This window comes from Seriola dumerili, unplaced genomic scaffold (assembly GCF_002260705.1).
Source record: "Seriola dumerili isolate Sdu_G_001 unplaced genomic scaffold, Sdu_1.0 BDQW01000044.1, whole genome shotgun sequence".
Taxonomy (NCBI): domain Eukaryota; kingdom Metazoa; phylum Chordata; class Actinopteri; order Carangiformes; family Carangidae; genus Seriola; species Seriola dumerili.
Window position 1 is genome coordinate 6,841,535 of NW_019174299.1, and position 25,192 is coordinate 6,866,726.

General features: G+C 43.3%; 1 protein-coding gene across 3 annotated transcripts in view; it reads left to right on the plus strand.

Moving 5' to 3' along the window:
• LOC111217493 (RNA binding protein fox-1 homolog 3-like) overlaps positions 1-23,309 on the plus strand; it is a 284,790-nt gene extending 261,481 nt beyond the window's left edge. For all 3 annotated transcript variants that reach the window (XM_022739388.1, XM_022739389.1, XM_022739390.1), the window contains 5 exons: positions 4,543-4,675; positions 5,746-5,785; positions 8,140-8,198; positions 10,883-10,961; positions 20,771-23,309. In XM_022739388.1, coding sequence (XP_022595109.1) covers positions 4,543-4,675; positions 5,746-5,785; positions 8,140-8,198; positions 10,883-10,961; positions 20,771-20,773 — 314 coding nt within the window. In that variant the 3' untranslated portion in view covers positions 20,774-23,309. The remainder of the gene's footprint in view (positions 1-4,542; positions 4,676-5,745; positions 5,786-8,139; positions 8,199-10,882; positions 10,962-20,770) is intronic.
• The last annotated feature ends 1,883 nt before the right edge of the window (positions 23,310-25,192 follow it).

Genomic DNA, 25,192 nt, shown 5'->3' on the forward strand with positions numbered 1-25,192 from the left:
CTCCTCCCCCCGCCATTCCCTTGGTTTTGACATCTTCCCCTGATAATTACACACAGACACACACACACACACAGACACACACACACACATACACACACACACACACACACACACACACACACACACAAACAGACACGCACTCCTCTGTAGATTTGAGCACATGTTCAAACATATAAATTCTGCCATGGGTCAGGTAGAATTTCCACTATATGAAAAATCTGGACATTAAGTCTAACTTCTATTAACAATCATTTCATTGACCCATATACACACACAACACTATCCCCTGCTCTGTTTTTACACTCAGACCAAAGCATTCCAGCATACAGAAATAGATAACCTATGTAGAACACAGACACTAATACATGTCGTCGCTTTCATGTGCACTTTCTCCATATTATACTCACACACACACGCACACACGCACACACACACACACACACACACACTTCCCAAATCATCTCATAAATCAGAGGGAGTGTGGTCCACCACTCCAGGCAGGGGAAGCAGGAGGGGCTGGGTGATTTATTGGCTGCTAATTTTTCAAGTCGTCTTGACATGGCGCTGGAGTTTGCCAAGCCTAAACGACAACATATGCTTGCCAGCTGGGAAGATGGGAAACATAAATAAGAGATACATTTTTGAAACAAAACCGCCCTAATGAGCAGCAAACGGCCGCTTTAGCGATAAAAAAAAAAAAGAAAAAGAAAAAAATAACAACACTGACCATGCTTTAGACTGTGATGTTTGTCGCTTCCTGAGAAAAAACAAGAATGAGGTTCCAGGAAAATCATCATAGCTACAGTTAATATACTTTTGGTGGGAGTAAAATGGGATATAAAGGCGATTAATCACTGTTTATCAGTCCTCATTTCTGTGCGGGAGATCAGTAAAATTGGGAGCCATAAATCCTGGCTCAGTGACAGCACACTTCGTCTCCATTCGTCCTGGCGCTACAGGTTTATTGTCCTCAAAACCCATTCAGGAGAATGACGGATGAGAGCCTCACGCCGGCTCCCCACTCTTAACCTCTTCCAGAGTAGATTGGCTCCTCCTACTGATGGAGGAGGAGGAGGGGTGGGTAGGGAGTAGTTGGTAGGGTACAGGCGAGCGGCGCCAACTCTGGGTCCATGTCCTCTGTTGCCGCCTAACACCCAAACCTCCCCCAGAGCCCTGCTGGGAGGGTGTGGGGTGTCTTGGTCCAGGAAAGAGGAGTGAGGTGATTGGGTTCCCAGTCAAATGGAGGGATTGGCAATAAAACATGGCAGTGGCACAAATCATGGTGTGTGGTGGCTGGTGGGCATCCAGTATCTGTGCTCACCTTTGTCCTGTTTTACTGTGAGAATCTGTTCTCCACTGCCTCATACATATTCCCATTCACTTGAATGGAAAACTACAGGTCTGTCCGTTTTCAACACAGCTATCTGACTGTCTTTGTCTTGCTCCATTTAATTGGCTTAGTCATACATGCACGCATGAGTCTGTATATACTGTTTATAATTATAAGGTATACGCAGGCATTGATTTATAATATATTATATTATCGATTAATATGTCACCAAAACATGAAAAACATTCAGTATGCAGCACATGTTGGACCATTTAGCTCATCTTAAAACAAATGGCCAACTTTTTTGACTCGCTCCTTGTGTTGGATGTTTTCAGCACCATGGACAGCTGCCACTTAGAAACACCCTTCATATGGCCAGTCCCTCCAGGCTAACAGTGAGAGAGAGAGAGACTCTCCTCTGCAGCCTAATTCCTGAGGAGACAGGAGATTAGCAGCTTTTCAGTCACCAGTTCATATTTTTCTGCTACTGAGGTAGAGTTTTGTCGAGGACTCGTGAAAAGCTACCAGCTGTGTAAATGACAGAAAAAGAAAGGCTAATTGCCATCTTAATATATGTGGACAGATCCTCTCATTGTTGGAGTGTACGTTAGGGGGATAATTAAGCTCCAGACTCTTGATTAGATTAAGCTGTTTTTGGTCCCCAGTGCGTGGATTAAGTGCTCATTGCCCGATGTATTTGAGCAGGACGTATTAGAGAGATCAACCTTGTGGAAAATCAGATCTTTCTTTATGGGAGCCGGTTATGACCCCATCATTGGCACAGAGCTGGATTACCTCGGGTCCAACTGGCTCTGCAGGTATTGAGCTTCTCTCAAGTTGACACATATGACATATGAGGTGCAGCGTGACCCCACCGCCCTCCAGCACATAACTCATATTTTCTCCACCCCCCCCCGGAAAAGGTGTTTGACTTTGGTGGCTATACCAGGTTTGTGCTCTCATACACCGTGGCTGTTGTTGCTTTTCACGGGCTTACTAAGGTGTGACAGTGCCTTTGATTTATGGGTTATTATTGAAGCAGTGTAGCCTATCGCCAACTCATTATGAGTTTACATTCACATACATCAGTGCATGCATATTGCATACAAATTTCCAAAAAAAGAAAGAAAGAAGCAATTGGAGTCTCTGGGGCTCTGAAATAGTAGCGATTTGTTAAGAGGAGGGGGGGAAAAAACACACACACCTTGGAAACTATCAAAGAGGATTGTTTTTGCCCTTTAGCAACTACGCTCAGATGTCCACTGCTCCAAAAAAAGAGACTAATTTAAATGTCAAGGTCAGCATTATAAATCACTTGGGGGAAAGGGGGCACCCTACGAGTCCAGGCAGTCTATTGGTACGTTGGCAGCAAACAAAGTGCCCTGCACCTTGGTGGGTATGTGGAGAGGGGGGGGGGGGTTTTTGCCCTTTAGCAACTACGCTCAGATGTCCACTGCTCCAAAAAAAGAGACTAATTTAAATGTCAAGGTCAGCATTATAAATCACTTGGGGGAAAGGGGGCACCCTACGAGTCCAGGCAGTCTATTGGTACGTTGGCAGCAAACAAAGTGCCCTGCACCTTGGTGGGTATGTGGAGAGGGGTGGTATGTGGGCGTTACCTGGCCAAATGAGACGCAGAGTTTGAATATGTGTGCGGACCTACTAATGGAGCGTGATGTTAATGGCAGAAGACATTAAACCTGGCTCTCTGTGTTTTTAAAAGCACTACTAATCTGTCTCCCTGTCAGCTTTATTGAAGCAGCGGGGCTAGGGTGTGCATCGTTCATTAGGGTGCTCACTGGTTTCGTCCACCTGCAGGGCGAACGCTGCACCAGGCGCGGTAACGCCGGACCGTGACTCCCCAGGCAGAAACGTATACGCCACCGAATATATACGAGCTACCATGGATCTTCGTTGCAGTGTAGTTTATCTGCGATTGCGAGGGACTGCCTGCTGTCTCCTTTGTGGCAGTGGGTTCATCTGAAGCACAGTGGATACATGTTATTAACCCGTGTTACTTACTCCAACTGAACCCCCACACACACACACACACACCTGCCTCCGCAAACAACAGACCAGTCAGGGAGGGCTTCACAGCCCCCCCCCCCCCCCTGCCCCCCAACCCCATCACAGGGCGATCTCTGATTGGAGAAACTGAAGTGGTCTGTGATGAATTCACCCAAAACATGTCATTGAAATGAATAAAGAAGAATAAGGTGAGGGGAGGGTGATGAGGAGGCGTTGCTGGGGATGAAGAATAATGGAGATGACTGTGCTGTGATGGACTAGGCGTTGGGGGAGGGAGAGAGGGTGAAGAACAGCGAGAAGGGGGATGTGGGGGAATTTCGATTGCTGGAAGAGAGGAGGCCAACTTAATCATGTCTAGAGATCGGCGTGTTTGTATGCACCTCCACAGCTTGTAATCAGACAGCCACCGGACTGATTGAAGGTTAAGCAGAGAGCTGAGGATCACATCTCCTCTCCTCTAATCTGTGACTGTGGACACTTTGCCGCACTATCACACCAACCCTTTACTGCTCACCCTGAGGCCTTTCACCCCAACCTACCCTAGCCTTTGTGATTCGCTGGTAGCCGTCAGGAGAGGACATATGTAGCGGTGTGATTGGCTAAAGATGGTCCCAGATGGGGATTGAGATGGGGGGGAGGGGGGGGTCATACTGAGGTTTGGGCCTTGGCTGTCCAGCCCATCTGCTCCACTTCCCCCTGGGGAAGTTCTGAACATCTAGTCAGGTTGTTCAACAACCTTCACCTCCCATTTGTCTCCAGCCAACACCTAGCAACGCCCTCTACCTCTCCCCTGTCCACCCTCCCACTGTTCTCCTCGCTGCTAGCCCATTGTGTCTAAACTATGCAAAAGCCGTGGTGCGAAACTAGTGGTATTGCATCCATTACCTGCCTATGCTTCAAGGCTGCCCCTCGCCAGGCATCAGGAAAGGATGCGTACAGCAAATGTGGATCCTTGCTGAGTACGGCACAAAGCAGCGAGCTGGGAAAAAGGAGAGTGCTCGATGAGGCGCACCTAGAAAAGATTAAATCTATTGTTTCCTTGTCTTCCCCATAATGCATTCTGTCATAGGGAAAGCAGTGCCACACGTCTCTCTCTAATGTATTCTGTCATAAGGTAAGCAATGCCAAGTGGAGGATGTTCTCTGAAAGTCATTTTCTCTTCTCTTGTGTGTTTCCTTCCACAGTAACAGGGTTTCCCTACCCTGCCACAGGCGCTACGGTGGCCTATAGGGGTGCCCACTTGCGAGGTCGGGGGCGGGCTGTGTACAACACGTTCCGCACAGCTCCACCGCCACCACCCATCCCAGCTTACGGAGCGTGAGTATCGAATCTCTAACCTGACCCTTGAAAACACTTGTGTTCACGCTGTAGTATGAGTGTGTGTGTGTGTGTGTGTGTGTGTGTGTGTGTGTGTGTGTGTGTGTGTGTGTTTGTATTCGCACATGCATTTGCGTTTCTGTCTATATTTAGGTGCAGTAGTCATAATTTGACAATTTCAAAGATACTTAATGTTAACAGGGGAGTGGGGTGATAACGGTTGTCATATATTGTTTAGTCCTAGTTTTTGGAAAACTGTCAAATATCAAAAACAGTTATGTCATGTTGCTGTTTATTTACTTCCTAGTGGGGTCTTTGGGGAGTAAAATCGTTGTTGGTATCTAGGTATGTACATGCCGTAGCTCTGCATCCTTACGTAGGTTGTCTGTTGACAAAGAGGGAACTAACAAAGCCACAGGGAGAGCTGTAGAGAGCTGTAGAGAGCTGAGATAGCGTATTACTGGGCAGATCTCACTGGACTGTGACCAGGGCCCTATTCTGATCTCCTGGCTTTGTGCAGCCCTGCCTCACACTCCTCTCTTATCAGCAGTGGTCTGTGTGGCCGTGGGAGAGGTCTGACGGAGGCCGGCCGAGGGGCCCAGTATAGCTGTCTATCTGTGATTAGATCAGGATCCATCTTACTGCAGAGAGACTCACCGCTGAAGCCGGGGACTGGAAATCCCATGTCCCCTTTCCCCTCCCTCCCACTCCAGGGCCCTTTGCTACTGATGGCAGCTGGTTGATTTATATAGCGGAGTCATGTGACGGAGCTCCTTCGCTGCTTTCTTTTGTCCTCCCCTCCTCTCCCCACCACCGCCACCAGCCCTCCTGACAACACTGCAGCAACTGGAAAGACAAACAATTTTACCAGAGCAGAAAATTGGACGGGGGGATGTGAAACGGTTGCACTTTTCGCTTTAATGTGTCATTCATTATTTGTGGTACAGTACACTAAAGCTGCTAAGAGCTGACCCCACAGACCCACAAATGGTTGAGATAGGGAGAATGTAAAGGGCTGAGATTCCCTTCCAAATCAACTCACACTCCTCTCCTGTTCTCTGATTTCACAGGGTTGTGTACCAAGATGGCTTCTATGGTGCAGAGATCTATGTAAGTACAGTTGGCTTTTTTCTTCCTGCCTGCTTAGATGAAACAGAAGTACAGCAGACAAAAAGCCCAGCCCCGGAGACAAAAACGTGATCTCCTCAGCCCCCAGCATTCTCCCAGCCTCACTGCCAAGCCGGTGTCGATTAGGTCTCTGTCTGCTGTGCCAAGAAACCCGACAACAAAATTTAAAACCCCCTCAGCTCCTCCCTCCTCACTCTCTTCTCTCTTCCTATGATCTCAGACTTTGGCAAAGAGGCAGACCCGGGCTCAGTGTCCCGTGTCAAGTTAGGTCATTTCTTCCTTCAGATTTGTCTGGGTTTTTTGAGGTGGCTCATCTTCTGCGGCCCTCCCTCCCTCCTCGCTACCTCTTCCCTCCTCTCTCCTGTTTTTTGTGTTTGTGTACACTCAGAGGGTTTGGCTGGGATATCCCTGCCTGCCCCAGGGGGTCTGTGCAGGCCTGAGTGGAGCCGGTTCCTCCCAGCCATCACCATGTGGGAGATAAGAGGAGCGGCAGAAGATAAAGGGATTAGCCGTCCCTCTGGAGCTGTCCGTTGCAGGCAGGGTCACATCAGGGGCTGGCCCCGCTCCACGTCGCCCTTGACAGAGAAAAGCATGGACGCTTGGGAGATAATGCTGAAATTACCACGCTGCCCCACTTTGACATCAGTCCAAACGTTTGCGGGGGGATGTAATTTGTCCCTTTGATTCTGCTGCTAGCGAGATGACAGTGGGCACAGCAGCAATGACAGTTGCCTCTCACTTTCACCCTGACGACACAACCAGTGTCTGGGAACAGAATGCTGGAACCCAGTGATATACGACTTACACACCGGCCCACATGATAGGACTGTATTTCACTGGCTTTTATTGTAGCGACAACCACCACCATAGACGAGACCCGGGCTGTGCTTTGACTGATACTGTTTGTCTCTCACACTTGTTCTGCCTCCTCCAGCTAAGTCCTGCACCCCCTGTGTCCCTTAACCAAGGCCTGGCCAGGTTGGTCCATCACTCAACCCGTCAGGCCGGCCCCTGGTGTTTTACTGCCATTAGTTTTGGCACTGGCCACTGCACTGCTTCAGACTGGCTGAGTGTGCGTGACGGTCTCCAGTGACCAAAAAGGAAGCTGTCCCTTAGCCCTCAGTGTCCTCCACAATCATTCAGTAGACACTGGCTTGCTGTCAAAAGCAGCCAGCTGATGTGTCAAAGCTCCCCTTTGGAAATAGATGACCTGCTAATACATTAACAGGGAGGGAAGTTGGATGCAAATGCATATAAATATACACTGCATTTATTGTATGCGCTAATACATATGCATGCACCTCTATGTAGGAACACGCATGAGCGTACACGGAGATGGATTCACAAACACACGCATTCCGCACGACAAAATAACAAATGTGCTGCACTGTTGTGTGCAGGATTTGACAAAGAGGGAGAGTGATTTATTGAGCGTGTTTGTTCAGGCTGTTGCTGTAATCAGCACAGTCCCAAGGCATGGCCGTCCCACAGGAAGTCATCTGCCTCAAACGCTGCGACTTCCTGTCCCTGTGGAAAATCGTGAGGGGAAATAGGGGGAGAGGGATTCAGACGCTGCCCCTGACCTGATTTCATGTGCAACCGCGGCCACGGCCATCACACCGCTGCCTCTCTGCACCGCTCTCCATCGGACGTCTTCCCCCTAGAGTTTAAAAATGAATGAAAACATGCATTATTAAAAGCCACCTATCCACCGTATGGACGCAGATGGGCACACACTCTACTGGCACTAATAGAAAAACAGTGGGAGAACAGCTTCATTTTTCAAAGAGAGTAATAGCAGCACTCCACAATGAGGTCTTTAATTCCTTCCCCACTCTGGCAAATGAATACAGCGGTCCTGACTCCCCAACGGTCCGACTGTCTTCTGCCTTCTTACTTCATTTGTGAGCCAGGGGGGTCGCGTGAAGGAAAAAAGGGATCTTCAATAATGTAGGAGCAGAGCCTCCTCAATCTAAAAATGGGCTGAATTTGGGGAGCAGGCTCACGTGGCCTCTGTTATGCTGTTGCTGCTCCTGGGATGAGCCTCTAGTGTGACAGTGACTACCCACCACCCCACCCCACCCCTCACCCCCAATATGCAGCCTCTCAGAACATCATTCATTCCCCTGTTGCCACCGCTTGCCTAACACACCATATATCAAACAGCACCCTCTGGTGTCTGGCAGGGAGCTTGCAGTTGGGGAATGTGGGCTGATCACCAAAATACTGTGCAGTGAGATTTAACTACTGAGGCAATTCGAAGCTCGATGTCGGCCAAATCATTGATTAACACCGCTATTTTTTTTTTTTTTTTTTTTTTTTTTTTTTTTTTACAGGGTGGCTATGCAGCATACAGATTTGCCCAGCCCACCACCACCGCTGCTTACAGTGACAGGTGAGAATCCCTCTCATCCACTTTTCTGCACTCACAAACTGAAACTAATCTCAGTGTCGCACGCAGACGACTGAATGTATACACAAAGTGTTGTGTTGCTTCGACTGTCACACTGATTTTATTGGTCATTAATTATATCAGAAATCAATATTTGAATCGTAACGTAACCACCGCTGTCTTAGAGTCCGCCCTGAAAAACTTTCTCACACCAGGATTTCGGTCACAGCTCCAAAGCAGCGGAACATTTTTCAATCAAATCATCACAAGCGAGAGCCTTTTTCTTAAGCTACAGTTTTGCATAAGTGCTCAAGAGAACATGGAGGAACCCATGGAAAAGAGCAAAGCAGAGAGAAAGAATAAGAAACGCAACGTGAGGCTTCAGGGTAAAATGACGGACACGTCTAGATTGTGTTCGACAAGCTACTGTAGCCGCGTTAACGTGAGCTTTTTATTTAAGGCAACAAGTTGATTCTGCCGGCTGTCGAATAGATGAAGAGGTAGAAACAGATGAGGTGAAGTCAGTGAACGTCACAGATTAATATCTAAAAGCGCAGGAGAAGCAAAGAATGGATTTTTGCTTTAAATAATTACAGTGTTTTCCCAACAAAAAGCAGGACATCTGCAGGCCAAACACAGATGGAGGCTGTACGTGATGAATGGGCGACTGCTTCACCAGCATTTTATAATATTCAATATAGGATATTTTTGGTTTCTTGGGGTTTTTTCTTCCTGAGATATCTTATCTATTAGGCAAACTGCCGCATTCTTTTTAGCTTGGAGCTAAAGAACACACACAAAAACCAAAAAAAAAAAAAAAAAAAAAAAGACTAACCTTGTTGGACTCAATGAGAAAAGCAGTGATATATGTCGTGACTCTCTGCTTGTGATGGGAGAGTGGGTATATCACTGCAGTATTTATGAATGGCCTCAGGTCTGTGGAAGCGAGGTAGGCAGACAGAGAGAGAGAGAGGGGGAGAGATGGACCGGCAAGAACTCTATCACTTCTGAGTGATGTCACTCTGGTTCAGGTGTGCTCTGTTTGAGGAGGCGTCGCTGATTCATTTCGGGCCCCTGAAAGCCGTTGTCAGCCGGGATGTGGGCTGGTTTGGGAATCTAATCTGGGAAGGATTGAGCATGTCACTTGTGATAACGTACACCCTGCCTGAGAGCCTGAAGATCATATCGATAATGTAAGATTTATCAGGCCTCGCCGCAGCTCGAATTATGAGCAGCCGTGCTCGGCAAGAGCAGAAATTGGACAGCAGCTTTTTTTTTTTTCCTTTTTTTTTTTTTTCCCCTCTTGGAGTGATTTAATTCCTGTTTCTCTTGCCTATACTTTTCCCTGAGATTTAATGTAATTCGCCCCCAAGTTGTTTGTTTTGCTTTGTCTGTTTGTTTCCTTTTGAATAAGCGGTCATGCCCATTGGATCAATAGGGGTTTGTCGGTATTGTCTCGGCAATACTTTATCAGATTTAACCGTGGAGCAGTCAGCCAATCATAAAAAGAGGTCACCAGGATTGTGGAAGGCGTGTGAAACCCCTGTAAAATATGAAACATTTATTATCTGAAAAGCCCACAGTGCTCACAGGCTGTATTACCAAAGCCCTTTAAGTAACTAAACAGAGTTCACACCAGTGAGTCTGATGTATCAAAGAGACCTTGTGTATAACCAGTCACATTGTACAGACCCTGCCGGCTTCCAATCAGCTCTGTTGAGGCTCTGTGACATTGCACAGGGTGGTTTGACCTGCCGGTCGTCAGCAGTGCCACTCTGGTGAGAGTCATTTTGTAGATATATTAGCCTTAGAGGGACTGTGGGGTTCGGTGCTCACTGAAGATAAGAGGACCACGGAGACTTCCCCTGACCATCTCATGGCACCGGCCTCCTCCCCAAGGAGCCGAGACAGTCTTTCTGATTTCACGTCCTGTTCACTGACCTTGGGTGCTGCCGGACTTAAATGGGCCGAGCCATATTTAGATCTTATATAACTCAATGTAGCTCATGCGAAAGGCATGAACGCTGTATGTCTTGTTGTCTCCTTTAGGAGAATTTCTTCCTCTCTCCACTTTTTTATTCCTGGTTGATTTGGTGCCCTCAGTCCTTGGCTGGGTGTGCCTTATCTGCTCCGTGCAGACCCTCATTTGCAAGCGAGCATTGAGGAAAAAAAAAAAAAAAAAGGAAAGTAAATAGAGGAATATGTGAAGTCGAATAAATAAATAAATAAGGCAGACACATCTTGTCCTGTCTCAGAAGGAAATTGGAAGGATTAGTTCCAAACCAGTAACAATGAAAAGACAGGGGTGTGAGCCCAGTGTGCAGCCTGGGTAAACAAGAACAGGGTGAGAGACCAAGCCCTCCAGCACCAACTGTGTTTCCTCCTCTGCGTTTTTTTTTCTTTCTTTCCCGTCTCCCTCTCTCTGTGCTCATTACCCATTCCATCCTCCTAATCAAGATGACAAAGAAAAGACAAGTATAATTCACCAACCTTTGAACTCCCCCCTTTTGAACCACCTTGTATAATGTAGGAAGCCCAGGAGGCCGGGGAGGGAAATAACTGATTGTGTTAGAGACTTGAAAGAGTCGACTTGAGGGGTTGAGCATTAAACAAGCATGCATAAATGTTCTGCTCTCCTCGTCAATGATAGATCAATGACCGTGTTCTCTGTGCCTCCCGTTGTGCAGCTATGGCAGAGTCTATGCAACAGCAGACCCCTACCACCACACGATTGGCCCTGCTGCCACATACAGTGTGGGGACTATGGTAAGTCTATGAGACCGCCGCCTCTTTCTCTCTGTCTGCACCCTCTCTGAAACATCACGACACGAGCTAGCACACACACACACACACACACACACACACACACAAACTCACACTCCAAAATAAAGACCAGAGACCGCAGCGCTCGCTGGTTTTTATTTGTGTCTTTATTCATTAATTGATTTTGGGTTTTTTTTTTTTTGTCATGCTAACTGGCACACCCTAGTGGAGCTGAGCAGTACTTTAAAACCCCGGCATGTGGAAATTTGTCAGACATTTAATGCAACAAACTACTGTTATGCCACGCAAGCTCACCTCATGCAATATTGATTTGACACAAGTTCCTCCTGAAATGAGAATGAGTGATCACTGCAGTGTTTTTTTTTTTTTTTTTTTTTTTTTTTCCATTTTTTAACCCAAACTTTGCATCTTACATAACAACGACATTTCCAAGCTTTCCGTTCATTCTCCATCACTCAACTCGCCACTGAGTGAGTTGGATCATCTTTATTTTCTTCCCATTCAGCCAAACCAAACTTGAAGGGATGAAGTTGAATTGTTAATGTCTGTTTTTAGCTAGCTTTTGCAGCTACTGTAACATCAAAGATGAAATGTGGTGATAAATAAAAGAACATCTTTTTTTGAGACAGAGAGAGTTTCTCTTTGGTTTTTGTTTTATGATGATGAGGGGATGGGACCGAGCTCGCAGACCAAACCTAGAGATTAAGGACCATCAAACGCATGCAGCAGTGTGCCGTGGGACATAAAAGAGAGAGCGAGACGGAGGGAGGGAGTTGTCTCGCCCTCCCCTCCTGCCCACAAGCTAGATCGGAGGCGTGCTCTCTGCTTGAGAAATGACTGAAATTTACCATTCCGGCATGCATGCGATTTTTCAACAACATTAAAAAAAAAAAAAATTAAAAAAAAAAAAAGCGTACAGTTCCCCGGTGCAGCTGCTAGCTAAAAGCTTTCATTAATTAAGACATTTCTTTTTCCTCTTCATTTACTTAATTAAAAAATGTGCTTGAATGTTTTTTTTTATTCTTTCTTCTTTTCCCTCCAAATTTCCTTCCATTTCTCTGACACTTTAATCGTCCTCTTGATGAAAGTAGAAAACAGGATTTGGCCCCCTAAAAATATCAGAGCTAATGTTGTGTGTGTTGGGAGCTGAGGGAGCTAACACAGACTCGAGAGGGTGGGTGTGTGTGTATAAGTGTGTGTGTGTGTGTGTGTGTGTGTGTGTGTGTGTGTGTGTGTTCGTGTGTGTGTTCGTGTGGTGCCAACCAAATGGCGAGGCTACTGGGAGATGAGCTGTGCTGAGGCCAACATCAAATAAACTTGTGAGCTAAAGAGAAAAGACCAGTTTGGTTCCTAATTCTTTTATCATATTTGATTAATGGTTCTCCAGCAGAGTGGAGTCATTTCTGCATTTACAAGTTATACAATAATTAGTTCCTCTGAGGTTGAGGTTGGAAATTTTCTTTACTCACTTCAAGTATATAGAAGCATCTCGTATGGATGAAAGTTTTGTGCAAGCGAGAGGGCTCCTCAAAATTAGGCTAAATTAGCCTTTGAAGACATTCAGTAGCCTTTGGAGTTTGTCTGAATTCCTAATTCACTGAAAGATGAGAGGAGTGACCCTGTGTGTGTGCGTGCGTGCGTGCATGTGCAGGTGTGCATGCATAGGCCCACGTGCATGCTTTATGTGTGGGGCTGCCCTAGATATCTTGAGCATGGTGCTAAATCTAAGGGCTAATATCCTGTGGTGGTTTGCCCCTCCAGAAAGGTGCAGACACCTCTGCTAGACTTGAAAAGGAGCTGTGATTAAACCTCTCTGAACTTATTCTGCTTCGGTTGGATCTCTGATATTGTTACAGCCTGAAAAGGAATGGATTTCCTCAAGTGAAAAAGCACAAAGCACAGTATTTTCCAATTTGTTACTTATGTATTAAATTCAAGAAAATACATAAGCCCAGGTCCCATGTTCCTCTTGAGTTTTTTTTTTTTTTTTTTAAAAGAAAGTACTCTTTTTCTTGCTCTGCTACTATATTAAAAATATTGTACAACAACTCCATCAACTGCAGCAGTTAAGCTCCAAATCCACCTTTACCTCCTGATGACCCTGTTCCTAACACACACCCACAGTGTATGCAATCAATTTTTGGCTTAAATATGTCAAACTATCAATCCGCTCTCATGATTATGAAAAACCGTTCTAATATTCAAATTTCTATAAATAACTTGCTTGGGAAAAAGGAAGGAAATTTGTGGAGAAGGAGAAACCGACTAAAGCTGTCACTTGAATACTGATTGGTACTTTTTCATCTTTGATGTTGCAGGCTAGCCTATACAGAGGAGGGTACAGTCGCTTCACTCCCTACTAAAAGAAAGAAAAAAAGCGAGAAAAGACAGAGACATTACCCCAACAAACAGACAAACAAACAAAGCTAAATCAAACTAAAAGCTTCCAGGTCCCCATGCTGAGCCCCTCCCCTGACACCCTCTCAAGCCGATATTTCTACAACAACCTTTTTGATGTCATCATTGGTCTGCTCTTGTTTTGTATTCATTTTGTGCTTTTGGTTTTTCTTTTGGAAAGTTTTATGCACATGTGCATTATCTTGATTGCTGTATATGGGTGCTGTGTCACCATAACCAATGTGAGCCTACTGCAGCACGCATGATGCATGCTCAGAGGTGTGTGTATGCAGCCGCTGTCATCTGACTAAGAATATACTGGGGCATTTCTTATAACATATACACACAACAAACAAACAGGAAACATACCAGGTCTGATCAGGTCGACTCCACCCGAGGTTAGCTTTCTAACCTCGATCTTCCATTTGACACGCAGAGATAAAGAAGTCGGTCCAAACGCTGACTAACATGCCTTGGTAATTCTTTGTTCAAGGACGGCACTGCTCTGATTGCTCTTATTTTTTCTTTAAAGTGGAGTGTCCTACTGTTGTGCACTTGCAGTGGAGTCTTACAAGCTGTACTATGTGGTATGACAGCATGCAGAGTAAAGGGTCACAAAGGTCAGATCTCTGTCTTGGACTCACAATGCTCATACTCTGGCCCAGTCTCCTGCACATTCCTGTATGTTTATATGCAACTACTCTGCATCGGCCCTTATGTTTTGAGAGGAACATTAACGCTGGCTGGGTTACGGTCTACATTTCATGGAAGTACACCCCCCCCCCCCCCCCCCCCCCCAAAAAAAAAAAGATGAATTTTGCAGCTGAAGTCATATTGGGCGGCTTCATCAGAATATGTATTGGACGGTGTTTTAAATTTTTTGTCCACACCCAAAACCAGTAAAATGCAGCGACAAATTCAAATGTCAGTGGAGACTCAGTAGCCTGCAAATAAAATTAATTACAAAACTGTTTTACTGGATTAGTGGAATTAGTTAAAAAACTTACGGGTTTTATAATCAACTAATCATTTAAGTCAAACATTAAAGGTCCCATATTTTCCTCTTCTCCTGGGTTTTATTTGAAGTGTTGATCCATAAGAAGATATATTTCTAGTTTTAAGAACCAAAAACCATCTCAATGTAGTTTTACATCTCCTCTCTCAGGCTTCTCTCTGGAGCTCTAGTTACAACAGGTCAGTGAGCCAATCAGAAGAGAGGAGGCTCTGAGCCTCTCTTCTGATTGGCTGACAGTTTTCTGAGTGATCCACTAGAAATAGAGCAGATTTCAGGTAAACACTCAGAGAAACCAAATCCTGCAAGGTTGGATGGTCAGTCCAGATGGATGGGGCTTGGGGCGTGGCTGAGAGCTGTGACTGCTTTGCTGTGACATGACAAAGTTACAGAAGTCCTAACGGCTCATTTTAAGGCTAAGTTTCTGATACTTTCACAGTATTAATATAAAACATAGACCTGCTTTATAATCAAACAACATGTCACATCTACGTTTATACAATGTGGGACCTTTAAGGAAAATGGCCAAAAGTTACTTGTTCCAGCTTTTCACAGTTTCACAGTTGTGCATCACTGTAAATATTATTTGAACCTTTCTAATCACTATTATCTGTGATTTCATTATACGATTAGTCATAAAAAAGAAAACAATCATCCATGAAAATATTCAGTCATGAGTTACAGTGCTGAACTTGACTGCTTTACATTATGTGTAGGTTTTTATTTCTCTGATCAGTCAGCATGTTTCCCCAAAACATGATGGGTAAATGCAAAATAGTTGCATATTAACTTAATTTGCAGAAGATACGGTTGCATATCCTCACTAATACACCATGGCAGATAAACTGTCCCCAACATTCCCCACATCGACACACACACACACACACACACACACACACACACACACACACACACACACACACACACACACACACACACCCAGTAATGACACAGCACTGAGGTGGGTGAACCTGACAGAGGGCTGTTCTGCTACTTCAGTCACTGGTCTCTTTTTTAAGCATTGCACAAAATGTTTTACCTCAGGATAAGCTAAACTGAAACTCACAAACTAGAATACAATGCTATTCACTTCTCAGCAGGCAGGATAGTTTCATTTCTAACACAACCAGCAGGTTTGTCCTCTTTGCAACACAGCTTTGTAGAAGAGCTGATTTTTGATTTTTGTTTAAGCAGAGACCCCAAGAGAGGATGATAAAATAAGACTGTACTGTTGTTCTTTATTACAGCTACTGTATTATATATATATATATATATATACAGTATATACATGTGTGTAGACATATACTGTCAAACACATTTTACACTGTATACACACATGAGTACAATAAAATAGTATGTAAAAGCACCCAGGAGTTAGGGGACACAGTGTAAATGTGTGTAGAGTGCAGCAGTGCTCGCCTCTTAGTCGACATACAGTCGCTGCATTGGCTTCTATTACAACTTTGTGCTACGTGAGGTGGATTGAAAAGAAACTCTCTGTGTAGCTACAGTTCGCTGTCAAGATTTCAGTGCAGCTATGGAAATACAACTCAAAGCTATTGCCAATAATATTTAATTTATATGTACTCACAAAAGTGTTTGTGGTCTCAAAAGAAAAATCTGTTTGTTGCACTTTATTATTTCTTTTTTTCTTCTTCTCCTTCTTTTTGTTGTTGTTGTTTTTTTCAATCCTTTCTGAGATGTAACATATTTATAAAAGTATCATATACAGCTAGTTATGTTCAGTCAAGATGTTAAAATGCTATAGAGTAATGTTGTATATCAAAAAAAGAGAATTAATTAACCCATTATCTCATGAGTCAAAGAAAATCTTTATGTGGGTAAAGAAACATTGTTCTTCCTTTTATATGCTAGTACGTACGCACCGTTTGGGGTTTTTATATGAGTCGAAAGAAACTTTGAATATTATTTTTACCATTTTCAAACTGGGAGAAGTGGTTTGTGCGTTTGTAGGAGTTTCTCATACAAACTCTGCAGCAGAGTACATGTGTGGGTGTTCAGTTAGTGACCACTATTAGTAAGCTAGACTGGAATGACATAGATTTTTTTCTTTTGTTTTTGTTTTCCGATCTGAATGTGTGTGCCTATGTGCTATTTACATATATATGCATTAGAATGTGTGTTTGTGTGCGTAAGAGAGAAAGAGGAAGTGAATGAAGTTTGCTAACATACTGTAGTTTGCAGTACGCTAACAGTTTAATGTGACTTCACTCTACGTCCCTGCAATAACATCAGGATAGTTGAACTCTGACCTCAGATATCAGTCAATGCAGACACTCTGAACATGTTCCATCGTTTCCCCATTTCAAGTAAAGAAGAACTACTTTTACCCATTTGGTCCCCAAAACCGTCATCTGAGCAGAACATGTGAAGTGAACATGATGAGGGATAGGACAGGTCTGTTGAGACTATTCAAAATATATAAAGTCTGTCAAAAAACAAAGTCAAAATCAGTGCGATGTCTTGCAACGTAATGAAGACACAAAACAACATCACAATGAACTACAGTCTCAAACCTGACGGTAGAATTTAGCACAGAACTGATGTATTAATCAGCTGATTAATCAATCAATAGAAAATTTACAGTGTGGCTTATCTGTCGAGCATTCATCAACTAAAGTGAATGGCTAATTTTAATATCAGATGGTGGAAAACTAATATTAATTTTTATTTTGCATTCTTGAATTAATAATTAACAATAACAGCATGTAATGTTCAACTAAGAATATATCATATTTTTAAGGGATATCAAAGATGACTGAGTGTTTATGAGGTGAAACCTCGAGTATATCCACATAATCATAATCAAATCATTATTCAAAGTACGGAATACTAATTAATGTGCAAAAAAAAAAAAAAAAAAACCAGCAACAAAATAAAATGTTCTTGCATTGTGTTGATTAAGAGTGCTGCTTGGCCTCTTTAAATGGCAAACTCAGTGGCAACTTGTTGCGTTGATAGTTTAGACATAAATTATTCAAATTTAGATTTCGGTTCACAACGTGAATCAAGTCCAACATGAGCTCTCTAATAGTTTATCCCAACGACATGTAACTCATAGTGTTCTACTCGACTTGTTCTTGAATCCTGTAACGTTGCCATCAGTGTTTGGGTGATGTGAATTACGCCTTACATTAAAGCATTAGCACATGTAATGACAACAACACAACGTGATCTGCTGGGGAGTCACAGACTCTTTTGCTGGGCAGGCTGACCATTGGGGCAAACTTAAAGCCAGTAGCCGTCACTCGTTTTCATCAGTATTTCTGGCCTCCTCGTTAACCTCCTAAAGTTTCTTCAGAAAAACAACCAACATCTGCAGTTTTCTTGTGCTTCCAGATGCATGCGAACATTAAAGAAAAAACAAACAAAAAAAACAAAATGGAGACATGCTTGTACATGCACATTGTCCCAAGAAATATCTCATCATGAGGATACATAACAGACTCATCATCACTATGACACTTGTCTACTGTCATGTTATTACAGGGACGAGTTTGAGTAAGGTCATCTGGAATTGCTCCTATCAGTCTGCACGGGTTTGTCTACAGTTTACAGAAAAAGTTAAAATTAGCATTGTTTAACTGTGTCAGTGTCAGCTTATCAAGGCTTAAATGTTAAAGACATAACATGTAAATAACTCTGGTAGTCAGTATTGTAGAGGTCTGAGCCGTTTTATTATGCTTACAGTAAGTCAAAAGTAATTTAAATGTGAATTTATAGAACAGACACTTTGATATTTTTTGGTTTCCTTTGCTTTTGTTGTATTCCATAACCAGCTTAATATGCAACCAGACCTCTATTTGATCCAAAAATCTGTTCGTACTTATTAATAGTAGTATTGAGATACGTTTACATATCAGCAGAAAATACTCTTTATCCATCATTTATATTTACTACAAGTATTCACGAAGCCCTGATAAGCTGGCAGGTGCATTTATTAATCCACCTAAAAGATTTGTACAAAAAAGAACCAAGCAAAAAAGTTACGTACTTGTAAATACATTTAAATGTATATACACACACACACTATATCGCAATTCTCTGAGTAACTGTTTTATATGTATTCCTATATGAAGTGGGGTTATCTGTGTATTTTCAATTCAGCTGAACTTGTTCTTGAATTGTATGTAATTTCTATAATGAGAATATATTGTCTGAAAGGTGTAAAGTAATTTTCTTTTGGATTAATTTCATAGGTAAAAGTATATGATTATGATCTTTCTTTCTTTATTCATGAATTATTTTTGTTGTCAGTATGTGACATAAGTAATCTCTGATTGTTTTGAGTGTCAGAATAAAGCAGTTATAAGAAGATTATGTCTGCCTTCACACATGGATGTTGTTGTCAACTTCAGGGTTAATTTCCATCAAAATCTGCATTTTGATTTTCTTTTTCCTCAATGTGTATGTCTTTTTTTTTGTTTCTTTAAAAACATTTCCTCACCTCCACCAGCGTCTGGCCACGCAGATAGTTGTTAAAAGGGACTTTTTCTATGGTGGATGAGAGCTCAACGCAAAGCCACCTCATTAATGACACTGGCAAATCAAGAAAACATACGTTCTATTTTGAGTGTTGGAGATGTTTCTTTTGTTTTCTTGGCTTTTATGTTTCTGTATCTATGTTGTTTTTCAGCAGTTGACGTAGATCTGGTCTTGTGCTCGTTCCTCCGGCTGGAGAATCGATCATCAGAGCTTTGTTGGTGGGATTAAGTATGGAGACACCAAATAGCTTGCTAGTTAGCATCCACGAAAAAATAACGACGGAAAAAATGGCCACATGATTAGTGACGCTCAACCTGACTGTGCGTGTTACTGAGCTGCTCCTGGAAACCTTAAATTGAAACTGGCGGGATGGAGACGTCGCCTGATAGAAGTCGGAACTGAAAGTGGCTGACACGAAGAAGTGAAAACACAATGGCTGTTATCTTACTTTCGGGCCAAAGTTACATTGGTTTCATCTCTCTCTACGTATCACATACGGAAAGACAAGGTGTTACATTCACCTCCGTTGTACTGGTGTGGCCTGGGCTAATAAACCCAACAACTATCTGCATGGCTCGATGCTACTAGGTCTAACAGAGTTTGCTTTTTTTTTTTTTTTGTAATCTGGGTGAACTGATCCTTTAATAGGCTCAAGTTTTCCTTTCTAAAGATAGACTTGTTTTAACAAACTGTGAGTGAAAGAAGTACAGGCTCTTAATACCTGAACTCACCCTCTCCTGATTCCTTCATATCTGTGGGTGATTAATATATTTGTGTCGGCAGCCCTTCCCGTTCCCGGGCTGCCTGTCAGAGAGGACTATATGTAGCTCCAGCGCTATTGTGCTCCCTCCCTGCTGAGCTTTAAGACTGCATGTGGATATTTTTGTATGGCGGGTCCCTAGCGAGCGCTCAGTAAATCTGAGGCACAGGATAGATAGAGGGAGGTGGTGAAGCTCAGGCCAGTTCCTCCATGAGAAGCGATAGATACACGGAGATGCTGATTGAGCATGCCACTTGGTTGAGTGTTTCTCTCTCTGGATTAGAAGTTGGGAGGGGGGGGGGGGATAATGCACTACAAAGCCATTTCAAAATTAAAGCCTCGTCTTCTTTCATTTATTTATTTATTTATTTGTCAGAAGCTCCGTGGAGCTGCGGAAGATCACTCCGAATTAGCAAGCATCTGTCATGACGGGGGTCCTGGGACATCTGCCTTGCCTTGCCTGCCGCCGACCCGCACACACCCCACCCTCCTCTTCCTCTACTTCCATCCAGCCACATTACACTGAGACTTTTCACTTTGCACTGCCAAACTGCCGATCTCCACTTGTATGATTACAGCACACTCTGATCTTTATTCTGGGGAGAGTAGTAGCACTAGTTTTGGCAGGCGGAAGGCCTCTGCTCCCGCTTCTTTTAAGCCACATTACAAGAGCGGGATGAGAAGTGAATGAAGCTGTTGTCTCTCTGCTCCCAAACTTTTTTTTTTTTTGCAGTTGAGTTTTAAACGTTGTTTCCTTTCGGCTGTTTTGACTGCGTCGATGTGTTTCAACCCGACATTGTAAACTTTTCCTCATTGTAACAGTGTACATTGCATAGACGGAGAAAATGTTGCGGCTGCAGGACTTCAAAGAAAGTGTGTTGTTTATTCCATACATTATCCCATATGTTTACTTGTATTTGTTTCTCAAAGAACTACTTCCTAGCCTATATTTTCTGTGACAAGATCCTCGCTCCTAAAAACTTGTTTAGAGAGAAATAAAGTTGCACCGAGCTGCTCCACACTGACTTCTCACAGCACCTCTCATTATGTATGCCTATCAGAAACATAACATTCTGCATATTTACCAGTCTCCCCACTTTTCTCCCCTGTTTCCAGTAAATACAAAAGGAAGAGCTGTACTCAGTATTGATGGACATCACAGATGAAAACAACGAAGAGAGGAGAACTAGCTTTAAGAAAATAACACAAGAAGACGACGAGAAGGAGTCCCTCTACTGAGGCTGGCGAGGGAAGACGGGAGGCGTACAAAGTGGTGCCGCGGCAGCGGTGTCAAACCAGCCACAAACTTGACAGACGGAGTGAGCCAGTTTCCACCAGGGACCACCTTTTTGCCGGGAAGAAAAAGACAGAGAGAGAAAGAAAAGTGTCCCGTTATTATAAAACATTTTATTTTTCTATACTTTTGTGATTTACAATGGTAAAAAGTGTGTATAAAGCAGTATATATGTACAAATCTGTTTTTATGTTTTTTGGTAAGGGAGATGAACAGTTGGCCCTTGATGCTGATTCTGTGGTATGCAGGAAGGAGGAGGGAGGAGCCCCCCCTCCTCTCTCTATGGCACACTGATCTGTCGCCGAGATCGTGTAAACAAAAACATAAACAGAAAGGTGGCAGGGAGAGCTCGGCATCCAGGCAGAAGCACTTTCTACACTGTACTTCCTGTGGGTGGAGTCAAAGGTCAGCCTCCTGGTCTCACTGCTCCGCCTTCTTCCTTCCAACCTTCCCGACCACCTTTCCTTACTTCCTTCCTTCCTTCCTTTTTTCGGGCCAGTGATGTCGCTCCTTCCTCCTTGTTGCGGTGTCACTGGCCAGCAGCGCCTACTGTTAGCAGCGTCCCCTGTGGATACTGTCGTGATGTCACTTCCTCCTGGCAGCACCATTGGGCATCCCCGCCCTCCCCAATGGGCAGCGTCACTGGTTTACAGCGTTGGGGAGCGGGGGGGTTGAGCCACGGCGGGACGGTGAGACGGTATAAAGCCGAGCCTCCCCGGTCTGCCCCTCTCCACGCCCCAGCAGAGGTCAATGACTGAGGACTAGTTAGAGAAAAATGGCGCAGAAGTCGCCGACTTTACTCACCTGCCAGACTCCGAGCCCAAGCCTTTGTGTCACTCTGCACCGACGGACTAACTATCAGACCCACGTGATGATAAGGTGCGTACAACTACCAAGGATGCACGTTTCCACCTGCCGAGAATAACTCATCAACGTCCATGTAACAAATTGAATTATAATCGAATAATCCCATTGTACTACATCAGCAGGTGCATAACCAAAACACAAGCCTGAGGCATATAGACTATGTCGCTAGATAAAACATTATAGAAATACAGTAGTGCCCATCCAACGGTAACAAGGAACGAGGGCTGAAATATGTCAATTTTTTTTGTCAATGTATTCTGAAAATATTTATTTGTGTGTTTCTTTTGTTCGTTTTTTTGCAGCACTGAAAACTTTTAAAGAGGAAAAAAAGTTTTAATTTGGTGGAAGCGAAACCTTAATTCTTTATATCAGGAGAGTCACTGTAAACGTGTTTAAACAAGAATGTTGGTTCAGTTCTTTGAATGTACTTTAATGTCTAGGGTGTCCAATAAGTATGTATTCTTTTTCTGTATATAAATATATATACATATCTATTATATGGGCTGTGGTGATGTCAGGGAGTAGAGGGGGTGGGCAGGAAAGCCTCTGGCCCCCGAACATAGATATCAGACCCCCCCCCCTCCAACTAAATATGTCCCTGATATTTACTGTAACATGTGATCATGTGTTATATGATTGAAAGTGTGATGGTGATAGTGTGAACTGATCTCCCCCCAAAACCCCCCCCTCCCACTTTACTACACAAAACAACAAACACACGCACATATACACACACGCACACCCCGAGCAGCGAGCCATAGATTAACAACACATTAAGTCGTACACACACACACACACACACACACACACACACAATCCCAAACAACACATTCTCCTATTTAGAGCTCAACATCACATCCTACTTTTACCCGACAGACACTTCAGGAAAAAGAATCGCATCTGCAGTAATTTCGGCCCCTTCATTGGAGCTTCGAAGACTTGCTAATTAGCGCAAGGTGTCAGATAAAAAAAAAAAAGTTGATGAATATTGATTTTTCTTTTCTTACTTGAACCAAAGTATGATTTGAACACACAGTCTCAGTGCTCTTTGATCAGGAGACAGCGGGACTCGGTGATGGCGGCGGAGCCCGGATGTGTATTGACGTGACCCAGATTTCATTCGCTCATTACTGCTGAGGAAGAGCTCGCTCTCCTGCTAATGTAACGAGCCCTCGCTGATGAAGCCCCGGCTCGCAGCTTCCTGCAGCCCCGGTTTATGAACTGCTGTTCTCATTCTGACCCTGGTGGGCGGGCCGTTTTATTGCATATTGGAAATAACCTGCTGGCCCTGAGAAAGAAACTTTATCATCAGAGGCGAGCAGGTTCGGGTGAAGCACAACTTTGTTTGAGAGTTCAGGGTACGCCACTTGGTAGTGGTTTTGTGTGAATTGTTCAAAGAGGGTAACACTAGGTTTAAGCTCCTGACTTCCTGTACAAAACTACAGTGTGTACTGTTAATATCCTGTACAGTAAATCTCACCTCACACTTCTTGATTAACTTCATCTTATTTCAGGTTTGAAAAAAAAAAAAAAAAAAACTTGTTCTGAATCAGGGCTCCTACCCACGCGACCTCTGTTCATCTGTAGACAACTTCTCATATATTACAAAGAGTATCTATATCATGGCAACTAACTGTTGTGAAGTCTAATTGGGGTAAAGTCGGTCATTCGTTCTCCCATGCAGTGATCATATGCAGGCTTAGCATTTTCATATCTGTAAGTTTGTTTCTGAGAGTCACATGATTCATCTGGCCTACTTACAGCACTACAGACTTGTGGTGGGTCAGAAAAAGACTCAGGAGCAGGTTTGGAGTTTGAGTTTGACGCCCGAGGGGAGCCCGAGCTGCTCCGGAGGCAGAATCCACGTCATGGTCGAGTTCACTGGCATAGATGAAGAACCACAGTTGTTTTGTTTGGTTTTTTTTTTTTTTTTTTAGCTTACTAACATTAAAGGTTGGTCACATGATGTCCACTAGTTTATCTATGCACTTCCAAAAAACAAAAAAACAAAAAAAAAAAAAAAAAAGATGTGATGTCATGTGTGATAGGAACATTTTTGGAAGAAACCACTGTTAACTACTCATTTTAATGATTTTAATGTTTTGTTTTTTTTATTATTAGAATTATTTCAATCTTCTCCACAAATCCAATGAAAAGCCCAAAACCAGCCATGTGTTAGTTCTTCCCTCAGTACGTTGTGACCCCCCCCACCCCCCTGCCCCAACTCCACTGGTTCCCCATGAAGAAGTAAATCTTTAAAAACAAACAGCTTGCCGACGGAGTTCATATCAAACAAACAGGAGTAAATAGTGTATCTGTTGGGGACTATTTTCAGCAGTGGACTAATGCACATTTTGGTGTGTGTGCATGTGTGTGTGTGTGTGTGTGTGTTCATGCTTATGAAGGAACATGTCACCGACTTTAACAGTGTGGCTGTTTTTAATAGTTTTTGGACAATAATCGATCTCAGAGGAATAAGATGCATCAAGCTTTGATACACACACACACACACACACACACACACACACACACACACACACACATTCAGTGATGGTTTCGAGTGTTTTCATGGGATTCGAGATGCATCTCTGCTAATTTTCTCGGAGCAGTGTTTTACTAAAGTCTACGATAGAAAACTGTTATGATCCAACACTTAGTTGTATTTTATGTTAGAGGTCAATATGTAGCATTTATGGGACAGTCATGCCAGATATTAGGATGTCATTTAGTTTGTGCAAAGTTTGTGCAAACTGGAAGTCAAATAAGTATCCTGTATCTTGTTATTTCCCATTCTTTCTATTGCTATCACTGTTATTATATATATATATATATATATAGTAGTAGGAGTAGTAAGGGACAGTGTACAATGTTGCAAAGTATTGTACTATTAGCTTGAGGCCCATTTTCAGCTACTTTTATTTAGTAGTTCACAATTAAAAGGATGTGCAACACTAAACATGTAAGACAGGACTAAGTAAGCCTCTTACAGTATATAACTTCCTCTTTAGTATTTGGTTATTTACTTATTTATTATTTTATATCTTTATAAAAATATTCTATTCTACGCTGACTTTGCTGAAAATGCAGTTTTCACCACATTAAAGCTGCAGTAATTAAGAGGTTTTGGAGTCGTTTCAGCAAAAGGACTTCCAAACTACCAGAGAGACAAAAAAAGAAAGAAAAGTTCTCATTGCAAATAGTGTGAAGATGATTGCATTACTGTGCTTTCTTAGAAGGTGTAAAACTAAGCTAATACAACTATTTTACTAGCATTCAACTACAGCTCCCATGAGACTTTGCTCCTGTAGTCGAATACTGACAGAAAACTCTCTCTTTTTTGTCTTTATTTTCTGTGTTCAACACAATGAACAACCCAC